Source organism: Mus caroli, chromosome 2 (assembly GCF_900094665.2).
Source record: "Mus caroli chromosome 2, CAROLI_EIJ_v1.1, whole genome shotgun sequence".
Classification (NCBI taxonomy): domain Eukaryota; kingdom Metazoa; phylum Chordata; class Mammalia; order Rodentia; family Muridae; genus Mus; species Mus caroli.
The window spans coordinates 2,628,394-2,644,058 of NC_034571.1; the positions used below are offsets into that span (position 1 = coordinate 2,628,394).

General features: G+C 43.5%; 1 protein-coding gene across 1 annotated transcript in view; it reads right to left on the minus strand.

Annotated features, from left to right (window-relative positions):
• Positions 1-15,665, minus strand: part of Cdc123 (cell division cycle 123) — a 50,982-nt gene that overhangs the window by 31,834 nt on the left and 3,483 nt on the right. The window contains exons 2-4 of the mRNA XM_021156208.2: positions 14,968-15,039; positions 7,366-7,423; positions 6,784-6,816 (exon numbers count right to left, since the gene is read on the minus strand). Of these exons, the coding sequence (XP_021011867.1) occupies positions 6,784-6,816; positions 7,366-7,423; positions 14,968-15,039 (163 nt within the window). The remainder of the gene's footprint in view (positions 1-6,783; positions 6,817-7,365; positions 7,424-14,967; positions 15,040-15,665) is intronic.

Here is a 15,665-nt window from a genome sequence, read left to right on the forward strand (position 1 = left end):
GCTGTACCACTTGTTCAGAAAGAGATCCACGTGTCATCTCTCCCATCCCAGAGGGTTATATAGTAACCTGAATGCTGTACCACTTGTTCAGAAAGGGTAAGCTTCCTTTTTCTCTCTTTTGTCTTAATAGTTTTTTTTAATTGAACATTTTCTTTACATTTCTAATGTTTTCCCCTTTCCAGGTCTCCCCTTTGGAAACCCCCTCTCCCCTCCCCCTGCCTCTATGAGGGTGCTCCCCCACCTACCCACTCCCATCTTCCAGCCCTGGCATCCCCCTACACTGGGCCATTGAACACTCTCAGGCCCAAGGGCATCTTCTGCCACTGATGTCCAACAAAGCCATCCTCTGCCACATATATATGGGTCCCTCCATGTGTATTCTTTGGTTGGTTGTCCAGTCCCTGGGAGTTCCGGGGAGTGGGGGGTCTGGCCTGTTGACACTGTTGCTCCCTTCATGGAGCTGCAAACTCCTTCAGCTCCTTCAGTCCCTTCTCTAACTCCTCCATTGGGGACCCTATGCTCAGTCCAATGGTTGGCTTCGAGCTTCTGCCTCTGTATTTGTCAGGCTCTAAAAGAGCCTCTCAGGAGACAGCCATAACACGATTCCATCAGCAAGCATTTTTAAGAACCACAAAATGCTATGTGGGTGTGGGTGTGAGACTTGGAGGAGGAGGAGGAGAGAAGGAAGAACTGTAGTTGGGATGTAATGTATAAAAGAATAATAATGAATTAAAAAGAACCACGAAACATACAAAGGTTGTATTTACTCACACTACTAGACTGCAACACTGAATCTGGCAGACTTAACTCAAACCTTTCTGTGTTCTTGTTTGTTTTACTTTACTGGTTTTTTTCCAGTCAAATAAAGCTAAGTTAATTGTTAACTCTGTCTTCCTTTTTTTTTTCTTTTCTTCCATTCTTCCTTCCTTCCTTTCTTTCCTTTTTAAGTTTTCAAGACAAGATTTTTCTGTGTAGCCCTGACTATCCAGGAACTCATTCTGTAGACCAGGCTGGCCTCTGCCTCCCAAGTGCTGAGATTAAAGGTGTGCCCTGCCACAGCCAGGTGTTGCTGTATATTTCTTTCCTTTTCGTTATTAAGTTATTTTACTTTGCATCCTGATTGATTGCAGCTTCCTTTCCCTCCTCTCCTTGCAGAACTTCCCTCTTGCCTCTCTTCCCGCCCCATCTACCTCTCCTCCCCTTCTCAGAAAAAGGGATCCTCCCATGGATACCAGCCAACCTTGGCTTATCCAGCTGCATAAGACTAGGGGCCTCTTCTATTAATGCTAGACAAGGCGGCCCAGTTAGGGGAACGAGACCTATTAGTACTGCAGTCAGAGGCAGCCTCTGTTCCCACTTTAAGGGTCCCACATGAAGACCTAGCTGCACAACTGTTGTTACATATGTGCAGAGGGCCTACATCAGTTCCATGTATGTTCTCTGTGAGCCCCCATGGGCCCAGGTTAGTTGATTCTGTAGATTTTCTTGTGGTATCCTTGACTCCGCTGGCTCCTACAATCCTTTCTCCTTGATCTCCACGGGCTTCCCAAGCTTCGCTTAATGTTTGGCTGTGGGTCTCTGCATCTGTTTCCATTAGTTGGTGGGTAAAGCCCCTCTGATGACAGTTAAGCTGGGCTCCCGTTTGCACGTATAACAGAATATCTTTAGCACTACCAGGCTTGGACTCCCTTTCATGGCATGGGTCTCAAGCTGGCCCAGTCACTGGTTGGCCCTTCCCTCGAATTCTGCTCCACCTTTTGCCCTGCACATCTTGTAGGTAGGACAAATTGTGGTTCTAAGCTTTTATGGCTGGGTTGGTGTCCCAATCCCTCCACTGGAAGTCTTGCCTGGTACTTGTATGGCATTCTAAGAAGAATTTTATGTCACTTGCTATCATACTATCACTTGCTATGAATGTTTTTATTTTTTTTAATTTTTTGTCTTGTGTGTAACTGTTTTGCCTGCATGTATTTATGTACTGTGTTGTATGCAAGTCTGGTGCCATAGAGGCCAGAAGGCACCAATCCCCTGGAACTGGAGTTACAAACGGCTAGAAGCTGCCATGTGGGTCCTAGGAACCAAACCTAGGTCCTCTGGAAACACAGGCAGTGCTCCTGACTGCTGAGCCATCTCTCCAGTCCCTGTGTACACTTTTAGTGAGTTCATTTGGAGGAGGGACAGTGAGATGAATCTAAATTGCAGTATCTTTAAGCTACAGTTCCAAATTATAAGTTCACCATGGCGCTTCTGACATCTCGATTATAATTTCCCTCCTTGTGATTGAGACAAGGCTTTTAGCCCAAGATGGCCTCCAGACTGCAAACCCCACACCTGAGCCTCCTGAGTGCTTGGATTATATGCCTGTAGTTCACGCTCTCCCTCCCTCCCTCCCTCTGCCTTTGGGGAGGAGCATTCTCATTCGATGGCCTTTTATTTATACTAGAGAATGATTACTTTGGACTTTCCTTCCCTGGACCTGGCTTCAGCGTCTCCTCCACTAAGAGTTCTCCAAGCATGAGTGTTCCTATTGCCCAGCTCCACTTACTTATTTACATATCCACTAGCTTTTTATTTTAGCTGTCAGGCTGGTGCAAATGCTCACACACCATTCACACAGATTCTCTCTCCCTTTCCCCCACGTGCTTCACCACTGTTTCCCAGACCCTACTCTCTATGCATGTCCACTCACTGCTAGTTACATCAGGTAATGAATTCTTCTCCCATGCTGTTTTAGACCACACTGCAATCACTAAGTCCCTTTACCCTAAACACAGATAGATAGATAGACAGACAGACAGAGAGATAGATAGATATACATTTAGATAAATATATATATATATATATATATATAAATTTAGATAAAATACATTTATAAACAGATAAATATGGATATATACTTCCTTTTATAAGAGAGTAAATGATGACAATCCAGAGGCTTACAGGAATAACACCATTGCCTAATCTCTAGATTGTATTGAAGTGTGCTCACTGTTCTAACAGTCTTTTATAAAAGAAAATCAGAACCTTTTTCCTTCTCTAGAATCCAGTCCAGAAGCATCCACTGTAGTTAGGTGTCATGTTTCATTGATCTCCTATACTCTCTAACAGCTCCTCTTGCTATAGTCCTTATTGGTCATAACCTCGATATTTTAGAAGGGTATGTAGAGAGCTGGTTTCTGGGACCGATCATGCTCCCATTATTCTCTTCCATTTCCTTAGTTTCTGACACAGCAAGCTACTGTGGGCCCGTTTCACTTTCCCAACTTCAATCCTGAATTTCTCTAAGAAGTTTCAGGTCAGTGGAGAATGGTATTCAAAAGCCAGAATAAAGCCTAAGTATGCTCCCTGCTACCATAATGAATATCACTGATTCAGTACACAGGAGTATGGAAAACACACACACATACACAAACACACACACAAAGACAGGGGGAGAGAGAGAGAGGGAGGGGAGAGGGGAGAGGGGAGGGGAGGGGGAGGGGGAGGGGGAGGAAGAAGAAGAGAAAATTCTGATTTTAAAAGAAGTATCTGCACTTGGGAGACAGAGGCAGGCAGATTTCTGAGTTCAAGGCCAGCCTGGTTGCCTGGTCTATAGAGTGAGTTCCAGGACAGCCAGGGCTACACAGAGAAACCTTGTCTTAAAAATACAAAAAACAAAACAAAACAAAACAAAAACAAAAAACCCAAAACCATATCTATTTATTTATTTGGCTAATGTCTAAGTTTATGGCAACGTGTGTGTAATGTATAAGTTTAATTGCAATGTGTGTGTAGGAGGCCAGAAGCAATACAGCATGAAATCTCCTGGAGTTACAAGTGGTTGTATGCCACTTGACACAGATGCTGGGAACTGAACCCAGGAATTCTGTATTAATAGTAAGCATTTCTTCTTTTGTTTGTTTGTTTGTTTTGTTTTGTTTGTGTTTTTGTTTTTCGAGACAGGGTTTCTCTGTATATCTGTATAGCTCTGGCTGTCCTGGAACTCACTCTGTAGACTGGGCTGGCCTCGAACTCAGAAATCCACCTGCCTCTGCCTCCCAAGTGCTGGGATTAAAGGCGTGCGCCAGAACTGCCCAGCAATGGTAAGCATTTCTGCCCTCTGAGATATCTCTACAGTTTCCACTGTTTGATTTTAATGTTTGTATCTCTCCAAAATTCATGCCAAACCTTAATCCCAACCATAGTGACATTAGGAGATAAGACCTTTAGGAAGTTAAGTCATGAGAGGCTATACCTTCATGAATAGTTAACAGCTTCATAAAAAACATCAGAGTCTCTGGTTTCTCAACTCTCCTGTCTCCTTTATCATGCTCTTACTCAGAAATAAGGTGCCATCTTGAAGCAGAGAGATGCTCTCCCCAGACATTATGTGTACCTTGTTCTTGGACGTCCTTTGAGAAATAAAATTCTATTATTTCTAAAGGACTCACTAGAAATGGGATACACGTGACAAGAAAGCAGAGAGAGGAGCTATCGAAGAAGAACGGAAGCACCACGGAGAGGCGAGAAGATGACAGGAAAATGAAGGAAAACACAGTATAACAATATATACACGTATCACAAAAGAACTCACTTGATATGTACTCACTGGTAAGTGGATATTAGCCCAGAAACTTAGAATACCCAAGATACAATTTGCAAAACACAAGAAAATCAAGAAGAAGGAAGACCAACACATGGATACTTCATTCCTCCTTAGAATAGGGGAAAAAATACCCATGGAAAGAGTTACAGAGACAAAGTTTGGAGCTGAGACCAAAGAATGGACTATCCAGAGACTACCCGACCCGGGGATCCATCCCATAATCAGCCACCAAACCCTGACACTATTGCATATAACAGCAAGATTTTGCTGAAAGGATCCTGATATATCTGTCTCGTGTGAGGCTAGCCTGTGCTAGGCCAGTGCCTAGCAAACACAGAAGTGGATGCTCACAGTCATCTATTGGATGGAACACAGGGCTCCCAATGGAGGAGCTAGAAAAAGTACCCAAGGAGCTGAAGGGGTCTGCAACCCTATAGGTGGAACAACAATATAAGCTAACCAGAACCCCCAAACCTCGTGTCTCTAGCTGCATATGTAGCAGAAGATGGCCTAGTCAGCCATCATTGGGAAGAGAGGCCCCTTGGTCTTGCAAACTTTATATACCTCAGTACAGGGGAACGCCAGGCCCAAGAAGTGGGAGAGAGTGGGTAGGGGAGCAGGGCGAGGGGGCGTATAGGGGACCTTTGGGGTTGCATTTGAAATGTAAATGAAGAAAATATCTAATAAAAAAATTAAAAAAAATATACACATATGGAGCTGTCATGGTAACACCCATTTCTTTATGTTAATCAAGAAACTAATCTTAAAAACAAGGCACTGGGTAGATGGCTCAGTAGGTGGAGGACCTGCTTTTCCTGAGTTGATCCCCAGAATCCACATAAAAACTCAAGGCCCACACTATGGTACATACCTCTAATCCCCTAGTTAGAGGTGGGAATAGGAAGAAATCCGGGGTTTGCTGTCCAGCTAGCCTTGCCTAACTGGCAAGCTTCAGGGCAGTGACAGACTCTATTAACCATGACACCTAAGGTTGCCTGGAATTCACATGCACATGGACATGTGCCATACCACCTATATACATGTGTACCTGCACACACACACACACACACACACACACACACACATAATAAATGAATATTAATAAATAAATACCCAGTATACTTTGTTACAGCAGCAGGAACAAAGTTAGTTATATACACATCTATCCATCTATATTATTTAAACGTGAGGTCACACACTAATCACCGTTAGCCTCTTTAAGATCCAGGTCAGACGTGCCAATGGACGGATGGTTCCACACCCAGGACTATATACACAGCACTACGTGGGCAAGGAACCAAAAAAAGAGGACATAAGGTTTTGATGGAATAGAAGTGGGTCTGAGAAGTTAGGGGGGATGTACGTAAGAATATGATCAAAATACACCACATGTAGGTATAAAATTCTCAAAGAACTCATAAGACTGTATCTTATAAATCTTGGCCACATGTTGCTTCCCATTTAAGCATTTCTGGATGTCCTCGGTCAACTGTTCTCTCTGCTTTAACATCCAGGCCATCTACCTTATAGCATCCTTTCCTTCGTTTACAAACTCTTTCATGACAGGAATCAAATATCCACCATTATCTCATAGAGCCCAAATTAGTAGCCTGAGAATCACATTGAATGGGATGGGATTTTCATATGTAAGAGTGATATCCATGGCATCCCGAGTAAATGAGACATCAATTTCCCATCTCTGCATCTGTTGGCATGGTGACCTAAGGAAACAGCACAACTTTTAGACATCTCCATCTTTTTTCATGGATCTTTGAAAGGATCTCTCTTCAATCAGAAAAAACAGAAGTACCTTTGAGTAGTACTTCAGTCTCACTTGAAAAGAAGAACTTTATGCCATTTAACCATCCTTGAATAAGTAAATGCTGATTTTTCACTTTAATTCCCACTCGTCTGGGAACCTCTGAGTTAATATTTGACTTGATTGCATCTTTCAGAGTCTAACAAAGACGAGCAGAGCATCAAATATGTACTTTTTGCTATTTCTTTTGTAAGCAGAAGGGGAAAGCGGGCAAACTGTGTTTGCCTGTCAAACACTGACAGGTTATTTTTTACAAACAGTAAATGAACATACACAGATAGCAAGCTCCCCCAAGGCAAACCCATCAAGGCAGAGGTAGGCACTTGGGCCTCTGTGTGGCAGTGTGAGGCTGCCCTGTGCTGTGCGGCTGCACTCTTACCGTAAGTGTGGCTGTGCTCTCATCATCGGACCACTGCATGGACGAGACAGAAGGAAACACTCAGTTTAAATGCCACTGGGATCGCCAAGGCAGTACCCTATCTAAGAATGGCAAACAGGAGACATCTTCCCTGAACACAGTGCAGGAGGAGGTAGGTAAAGCACTTGCTCCTCAAGCATGAAGACCTGAGTTCTAATCCTCAGTACCCATGGAAAAAGCCAAGTACATGCCTGGAAGCAAGGTGCTGGAGTGGGCTGAGGGTATCCCTGGGGCTGGCTGGCCAGGGCTAGCCTGGCTGAAAACCGTGAGCTCCAGGGTCAGCAAGAGAATGTCTCAGAGGCAGGAGAAGGAGACTGATAGAGCAGGATACTGGTGTCCTTCACTGACTTCTGCATGCACATGCATGGGACACATACACGTGTACACAAAGTCATATACCACTCACATGCACCGTGTGTGTGTGTGTGTGTGTGTGTGTGTGTGCGCGTGCGCGCGTGTGTACATGCGCGAGCATAAGATCTATGGAAAGCATTTCAGAGACTGCTAAAATGAGGACGACACTGCAGAATATGCTCTACCAACCTGTGTTTCCTCTGCTTCATTACCACTGTCTGACTGGGAGCATGTTGGCGGATCTTCCCTAAGAAAAAAATAAAGCAAAAATTAGGTGAGGAAAATACTCTGCTTACATGAGGTCATAATTTCAAATGCATTGAACTAATAAAATAAAATAAAGGCAAAACAGATAGCTTTTTTCGGATTGATGAGTAATATAAAGAAATGTTCACTTCTTGAGACAAAAGCTTATAAAAATATGGAATTAATTAGACTATGCTGCCAATAAAAGACACGAGGATAAAAACATTCTGGCTGCTCAGAAAGCACTGAAAACAGGAAGAAAAACCCAGACTCTATCTCTTCTAATACTGAAAGAATCATCTACAACTTTGGCCCAAATATTTGAGAAGGTAGTAGCAGATATGGAAGATCAGACAAGATGAGGACACAAAGACAGAGAAATGGGAAGAGCAATCTACCCAGCCAGTGGAACAGAAGAGAGGGCAAAACCAAGACCTTTTCTTTCCTCTTTTTCTTTTTTCCTTTGTTTTCAAGACAGGGTTTCTCTGAAGATCTTTTCTTTCTACACGGAAAACTGAGCATACACGATGGTGTTGAGGATTAATCTGGATCTACACTGAATTACACAAGGAAGAGCATGAAAGCAGGGATGGACAGACGAAAGGAGACAGGCAGGCAGGCCCCTAAACTTTCCACATATTTCTTTGCAGGGTTATTCTGCTTTTCCTCCCATCACATCCCAGAATGTATTTCCCCATTCCTCTAATAGACTATCATTAACACTCATTCTAGAAAGATGGCTCAGTGGTTAAGAGCACCAACTGTTCTTCCAGAGGTCCTGAGTTCAATTCCCAGCAACTATATGGTGGCTCACAACAATCTGTAATGGGATCTGATGCCCTCTTCTGCTGTGTCTGAAGAGAGCAATGGTGTACTCATATACATAAAATAAATAAATCTTTTTTTAAAAAAAGACTCATTCTGACCCATGAAATTTATCCTAAGCAATATCACCTCATTCTGCATCCGGCCACCAGAAGTCCTTACAGGTTTCTGGAATGTTTTCACTGCTCTGTAAGGAAGCTGGCTAGCCTTACTGAGAATAAGGAGCTCCACGTGGAAAAGGAGACCCAAGTGACAGCATTAACTGTCAGGTGTGAGGATGATGACCCACCTCAGCCTGTTCACCGAATGACTGCATCTATATGACTTTAATAAGACAACAAAGACTTGCCCAGGAAGTCTTCCTTTGAAGAAAGATCAGATTTTTACCATAAGTATAAACTAACAGAAGCCTGCCACCCTTGTCTGACACCAGCAGATATCATAAAATTCCTGACTCCAGAACGAAGGGCTCTGTTCCTCGGGGGCCAGCAGAAAGCATGAGCTCCACCTCTGCATCAGTTTCCTCTTGGCCCTCGAGTGTTACAGGGGTAGCACACAGTGGCCAGGTTTGCAGGAGGCCTGAGACAACATACTCTGCAGGAGCTGAAGACCTGCTCCAGGCATAGCCCAGGGACATATCTAACCTGCTTTGATCTGAAAGGAGCCGCCTGTCTGCTTCTCAGGCTGTCTGATATGTATGTGCACACTCTTGGAAACATGGTCCAGAGCACAGGCTGGCAGTGGATCTGCTCACCAAGATATGCAGCAATGTGAGAGACACCGCTAGAAAATCATTGAAAAAACAAAACGGGCCCTGGTTTACGCTGCTGAGTTTGAGGTGATGTGTTTTGCCACACTAGATACAGGATCAAGATGATTATCATGCAATGTAAAACATGGAGCAGAAAACCCCAGGACTATTCACCTGAATAGAAAAAAGGGGCACAAACCAGGATGACATGGGACCTTAGAGCATAGTAAAAGATAGTGAGCTGTGCCTTTGAATTTTGAATTTGAGCAATTTTCTGCCTGGAATTTCATATTAAGCTACTACTCTGCTCACCACCACCAAGCGTGAGAGAGAATAAGATTGTCTTCATACAGATAACTACCCAAAGCTTTCCCTAGATAGTCTAGAACTTGTTTCAACAAAACAGTAAACCAAGAGAGACAAAATCCCAGCACAGAAGCAAGTCCCAGCTAACAACAGTGCACTCGCCCTGGTCAGAGCTGCGGAAACCATGTGCTATATGGACATGTAGAATAGCCACAAAATATCAGAAATAATAAGCAGAGAAAATGAAACAAAATGTAAGTATAATTATTCGCTCCACTGAAAATAAAAGATGTCTAGACACCATCATGACGCAAGACAGCTCGGCATACCCATCATTCTAGCTCTGTGGAAGACTGAAATTTGAAGAAATCAACTGAACCCAGAGACAGACTCGCCTGGGCAACACAGTGAGGCCTGTATCTCAAAGACAAACAAACAGGAACAAAACACAAAATGTACCTGCAGCAGTCAACAGCAACGGCACAATACTCTAAACAGTTGGCATTGGATACAGTTTCTATGAAGACAGATGGTACAACAGCTAAGTCAGGCTGGGGAGAAGGCTTACCACACAAACATGAGACCTCAAGTTCAAATCCTCAGAACCCCTGGAAGCTACAGCTAGTAAGCCTGGCACAACCCAAAAAACACTAGAGAGCTGTCCCAAACAAGGAGAAAGGTAAGGACCAACACCCAAGATGAGCCTCTGACCTCCCTGGACACAGCATGGCACACCTACAAAGGCACACACACAGGACAGAGACACGACCTCTGAAAAGGATCGTGATAATGTACAAAGCTACAAAGTGTGATTCTGATCACACTTGTTTGTTCACACTACAATGTGTTCTAAGTACTGGCAAGAAGCGGAAGAGCACAATCCCTTTGTGAATACAAACTTGGCACTCTTCACTCACCAGCCAATCTGTAGTGACATCGTTCCTCAAGTCCTAATCAACTTTCCACGATGTTAAAGGGCTGAGTGTCCAGATCCACAAACCTAAGAACCAGACACTGCCTTACAGGGCGTGGCAGTACAGTGTGCTGTCCACTCGTGAGTCCCCACTGAGCCAGCCTTCCATCTCTTGCATCTATCTGAATGCTCCACTGTAGTTTCCAACGAATGTTACCATTAACATAGTGTCCTTAGCCATACAACATGAAGGTCTTCAGAACCTGAAACTGTGGGGGCTAAGAGATGGCTCAGCAGTTAAAAGCATTGGCTGCTCTTGCAGAGGACCTGGGCTCCATTTCCAGCACCCACACAGTGGCTCACAGCTGTCTATAATTCCTGTTCCAAAAGATTTGATGCCCTTCTTCTAACCTCCACAGTGACCAGACACACATGTGACAAACAGACAAAGATGAAAGCAAAACTTTCATTCAATAAAAATAAGGATATAAAATTTAAAAATATTAAAAATGTATTTTGTTACTCTAAAATCAACATTGTCCTTGCACTATATGTGTTTGCATATCTATATATGTATCTCTCTATATATATATGTATATATATATATATACATACATACATATATATGTATATGTATATATATAATGTGTGTGTGTATATATATATATATATACATGTTTCATAGATATAAAATCAGTGTTTTCACAGTTCTGCAGGGAACTTATCATAATGCCACTATGAGTATGACAGAAAATAAGACCACTGTGAATGATGACGACATTTTCAAAGTACAGGTTTAGTAAGTAAGGGAGCCCAAAGTACCAAGCTAATATTTAGGGCTCTGTGTACTTTTTGCAATTTAAGAGGTTGGTTTAAAAAAAAAAAACATTCTGTGTGTGTGTGTGTGTGTGTGTGTGTGTGTATCTGTGCATGGTATAGTGCATACATAAAAGTCAGAGGATAATTTGCACAAGTCAGGTCTTTTTTTCTACTATGTGGGTCTCAGGAATCAAACTCAGGTCAGGCTTAAAGACAAGTTCCTTTGCCTCCTGAGCCATCTTGTTGGCCAAGGATATTCTATACTTTCTTTTTTTAATGGAAAATATTTTTACATTTACTTACTTGTTCATTTGTTCTTGTGTGTTGTGTGTGATTGGACATGCATGTGTGATGGCATGTATATGGACAACAAAGAATAACTTGTGGGAGTTAGCTGTCCTCTACCGTGTAGGTTTCAGGTTTCAACCTCAGTTTGCTAATCTTGGCAGCAATGGCTTTACATACTGAGCCATCTTGCCAGCCCAGGAGTCTATACTTTCTGTATTGCATCTTACACACAGCTGGCACTTAAGCACTGACTCTGGAGTCAGAAGGACAGTTCTTCCTCCTAGCTGAAACCTCCATCTTGGAGAAACTAAGTCGATTACAGGATGGTAGAGGGGGACTGAAATGTTCCATCCTATGGGCAGGCTCTTCAAGTTCAGATGTAGAAGGCACCACAGAGAAGTACTAGGGAACCCAGGAATGTTAGTTAAGGATGGAAACTTGTCTCTTTAAGGAAAGGAATGTGTATACCTGTTTTCTATCCAGGAGGCTGGATATGCACACTGTTAATAGCCTGGTAATCTGCTATATGCAGCGCTAGGCCACACCCAAATCTCTCAGACAATTAATGTTTTTCCCAAATTCTTCCTCCCTTTTATTTTGACTTCTATTTTGAGCATTGCTTCTCTGTCAACTGAAGCCATTCTTAGAGGAGATGTCACGTGTACTTTAGAGCCTGGTGACCTCTTATGCTATCTATATGACCACACAGACCCTAAGCTCTCATGCTATAGAATCCATCTTTATGGTACAGGTTACATGTACTTTGCAGAGGATTTCGATGCAGTCACACCTTAAGCTTAATTGTGCATACAGGAATAAGATCATTGTTACCAGAAACTTTTTTCCAAAAGTATAACATATGTAAATATGTCTAAAATAAACTACCTAGTGTTAAACTCTAGAAGTTTGAACCAGCACTGGCTGACTTAACTGGTGTTGAACCAGATTTTCTGTTCATACTGTTCATTGTGTGATACAACACCGACTGACACTGTTCACTGTGTTACACAACACCGACTGACACTGTTCACTGTGTGATACAACACCGACTGACACTGTTCACTGTGTTACACAACAATGACTGACACTGTTCACTGTGTTACACAACACCGACTGACACTGTTCACTGTGTGACACAACACCGACTGACACTGTTCACTGTGTGATACAACACCGACTGACACTGTTCACTGTGTGATACAACACCGACTGACACTGTTCACTGTGTGACACAACACCGACTGACACTGTTCACTGTGTTATACAACACCGACTGACACTGTTCACTGTGTTACACAACACCGACTGACACTGTTCACTGTGTTACACAACACTGACACTGTTCACTGTGTTACACAACACGGACTGACACTGTTCACTGTTACACAACACCGACTGACACTGCTCACTGTGTGATACAACACTGACTGACACTGTTCACAACACCGACTGACACTGCTCACTGTGTGATACAACACCGACTGACACTGTTCACTGTGTGATACAACACCGACTGACACTGCTCACTGTGTGATACAACACTGACTGACACTGTTCACAACATCAACTGACACTGTTCACTGTTACACAACAATGACTGACACTGTTCACTGTGTGATACAACACCGACTGACACTGTTCACTGTTACACAACACCGACTGACACTGTTCACTGTGTGATACAACATCAACACTGACCAACACTCTTCACTCTACACGGTGCTTGCCAACACCTGAGACTCATGCAAGCATCTGACTGGTGAAAAACAACACAGGAGGCTCTTCTGTTCACAGCACAGAAACTTAGAAGGAGGTCAATTATACTGTGCAGTTTTATATATACTTCTTTTAGGTATAGCAGTTTCAGTCAAGAGATTAAGTTCAGAATGTACACTAACTGTGTTAGGAAGGACCCTAACCTAGCACTGCGGCTTTTGCTAGATGAGGGCATGGCTCTTGGTGGCAGCACCCTCACCTCATATTGTGTACCCATTAAAAACAGATATATGTGCATACATGTATATGTACACACATACATATATTAGGTAAATACTCGTATATGTACGCACGTGCATACATATATATTTTTAAGTACACTTATGAAATGTTAAGGTCCTTGGCCTTTAATTATACCAAGTTAATGACACTCTACTCTAACAATTTTCGAATTATAAAGGGGTTCTCAATGGCCAGCTGTTGGCGGCAGCGGCACACGTCTTTAATCCCAGCACTCAGGAGTCAGAGACAGGGGATATCTGAGTCTGAAGCCAGCCTGGTCTACACACCAAGCTCCAGAACTGGCAGAGCTACTCAGAGAAACTCATTCTTGAAAAACAAAAACCAAACAAAATGGGTTCTCAATGCTAAGAAGCCAGAAATACCATGCAGAAATCTACACTAAAAGTCCAGCAGGTAATAATGAGGCCAAGTTGGTCATCTGCCACACATCTCTAACCCCAGCAATCAAGAGACAGAAAAAAGGCTATCGAGCCTACCTGGGCAACATAATGAGACCACATCTCAAAAATTAACTAAAAAGTAAAAGTTAAATACAGTTCCTGCTAACATTACTGAAAAGATACACTGTAATTACAAGTGTAGGGTCCATTCCACAGGTGCCTGTCAAGCACCTTGGAGGTGCCAGGTACTGCTATTCCAAGAGCTGAGGTGAGGAAGGCTCCTGCTCTCATCTGACTTAATTCCTTTAGGCAATGATGGAAAGAAATATCACCACAAAATAAGAGGAGCTGGGGGTGGGGGAAGATGTACAGCGGGGTGACTGTCCACCCAGCCACTGACAAGAGTGAGTGTGAAGCTTTAAGTCTCGGCAGAGGGCTGAATGAAAACTAGAGGGACTTCCGGGGCAGCTGCTGAAGCGCAGAGGGACTGTGATGAGTCATCTGTGAAGAACAAAACGTTGACAAAGGTGGTGTGGTGCTGCTTGCCTGTAAGCCTTAGTGCTCAGAACAACGACAAGGTGTCCCAAGGCTGGAGGCCAACCTGGTGGACACAGCAAACTTCAGACCACCATGGGAAGGTAACAGAACTCTGTCTCAAAAAATAAACAAGGGCCAAGGACGTAGCTCAGGAGTCAAAGCACGTGTTGTGCAGCCATGAGGACCAAAGCATGAATCTCCAGGACCTGCCTACGTGTTGACTGTGAGATAGACTCCTACTATGAAGTTCAAGCTAGCCTGGAATTTGCTGTGTAGACTAGGCTGGCCTTGAACTCCCAGAGATCCATCTGCCTCTGCCCCCATAGTGAAGAGGGCGGTGTGTCTAGACTAACACACCGTCCTCTTCACTATGCAAACATGTTGAGATGTAATCAGTACACTGCTTCTTTATGATTATAAAGAATGGTTTTCTGGCCTAGAAAGGAAGCCATCGAAGAGAACTCTTTTTAAAAGCGTAAGAAGGATGCTAAGCGTTGCTCTCCACAACTGATGGTTCCTGGGGTCGGGGGGAGGTGGGAGGGGAAGGACTCGGTTCTATTTCAGGGGCTCCAGTGAGTACCTAGATAACACAATCTGGACTTTTTTTTTCTTGAGGGAGGTCACAGGGGTGGGGAGGCAGACACAGAAGAGAACCAATATAAACATTAGGTTGGAAAGAGAAGAGAGCTGTTTTCTCAATACTTTACCTCCCTGAGACCACCAGCGTCCCATCATCAAGTAGATAGTCTTTCACATTCTGAGGAAGCGGGAGAATGACACTGGGGAAAAAGACACCAAAAAGGCATCATTTAGAAGGACCAGCCACGGCGGGAAGAAAAGCCTCCCATCGGTCATTTTATAGTCACTGTAAAGATTAAAAAAGCATTTACATCATTTTAATTTTAACATGGAACAGAGAAGTACGACCAGGAACCATACACTATGAGTACACAATGCAGCTTACACAATCACCACAATGGTTCTTAGATTAAATAAGAAAACAAAAGACTGTTGGACAGTGGTGGCGCACACCTTTAATCCTAGCGCTTGGGAAGCAAAGGCAGGCGGATTTCTGAGTGAGTTCCAAGACAGCCAGGACTACACAGAGAAATCCTGTCTTGAAGGAGAAGGAGAGGAGGAGGAGGAGGAGGACAAGGAGGGAGGAGAGAGGAGGGAGAGAAGGATAAAGAGAAGAAGGAGAAGGAGAAGAAGGAGAAGAAGGAGGAGAAGGAGAAGAAGGAGGAAGAGAAGGAGGAGAAGAAGAAGGAGAAGGAGAAGAAAAAGAAGAAGAAGGAGGAGGAAGAAAGAAGAAAGAAAGAAGGAAGAAAGGAGGAGGGAGGAAGGAGGAGGGAGGAAGGAGGAGGGAGGAAGGAGGAGGGAGGAAGGAGGAGGGAGGAAGGAGGAG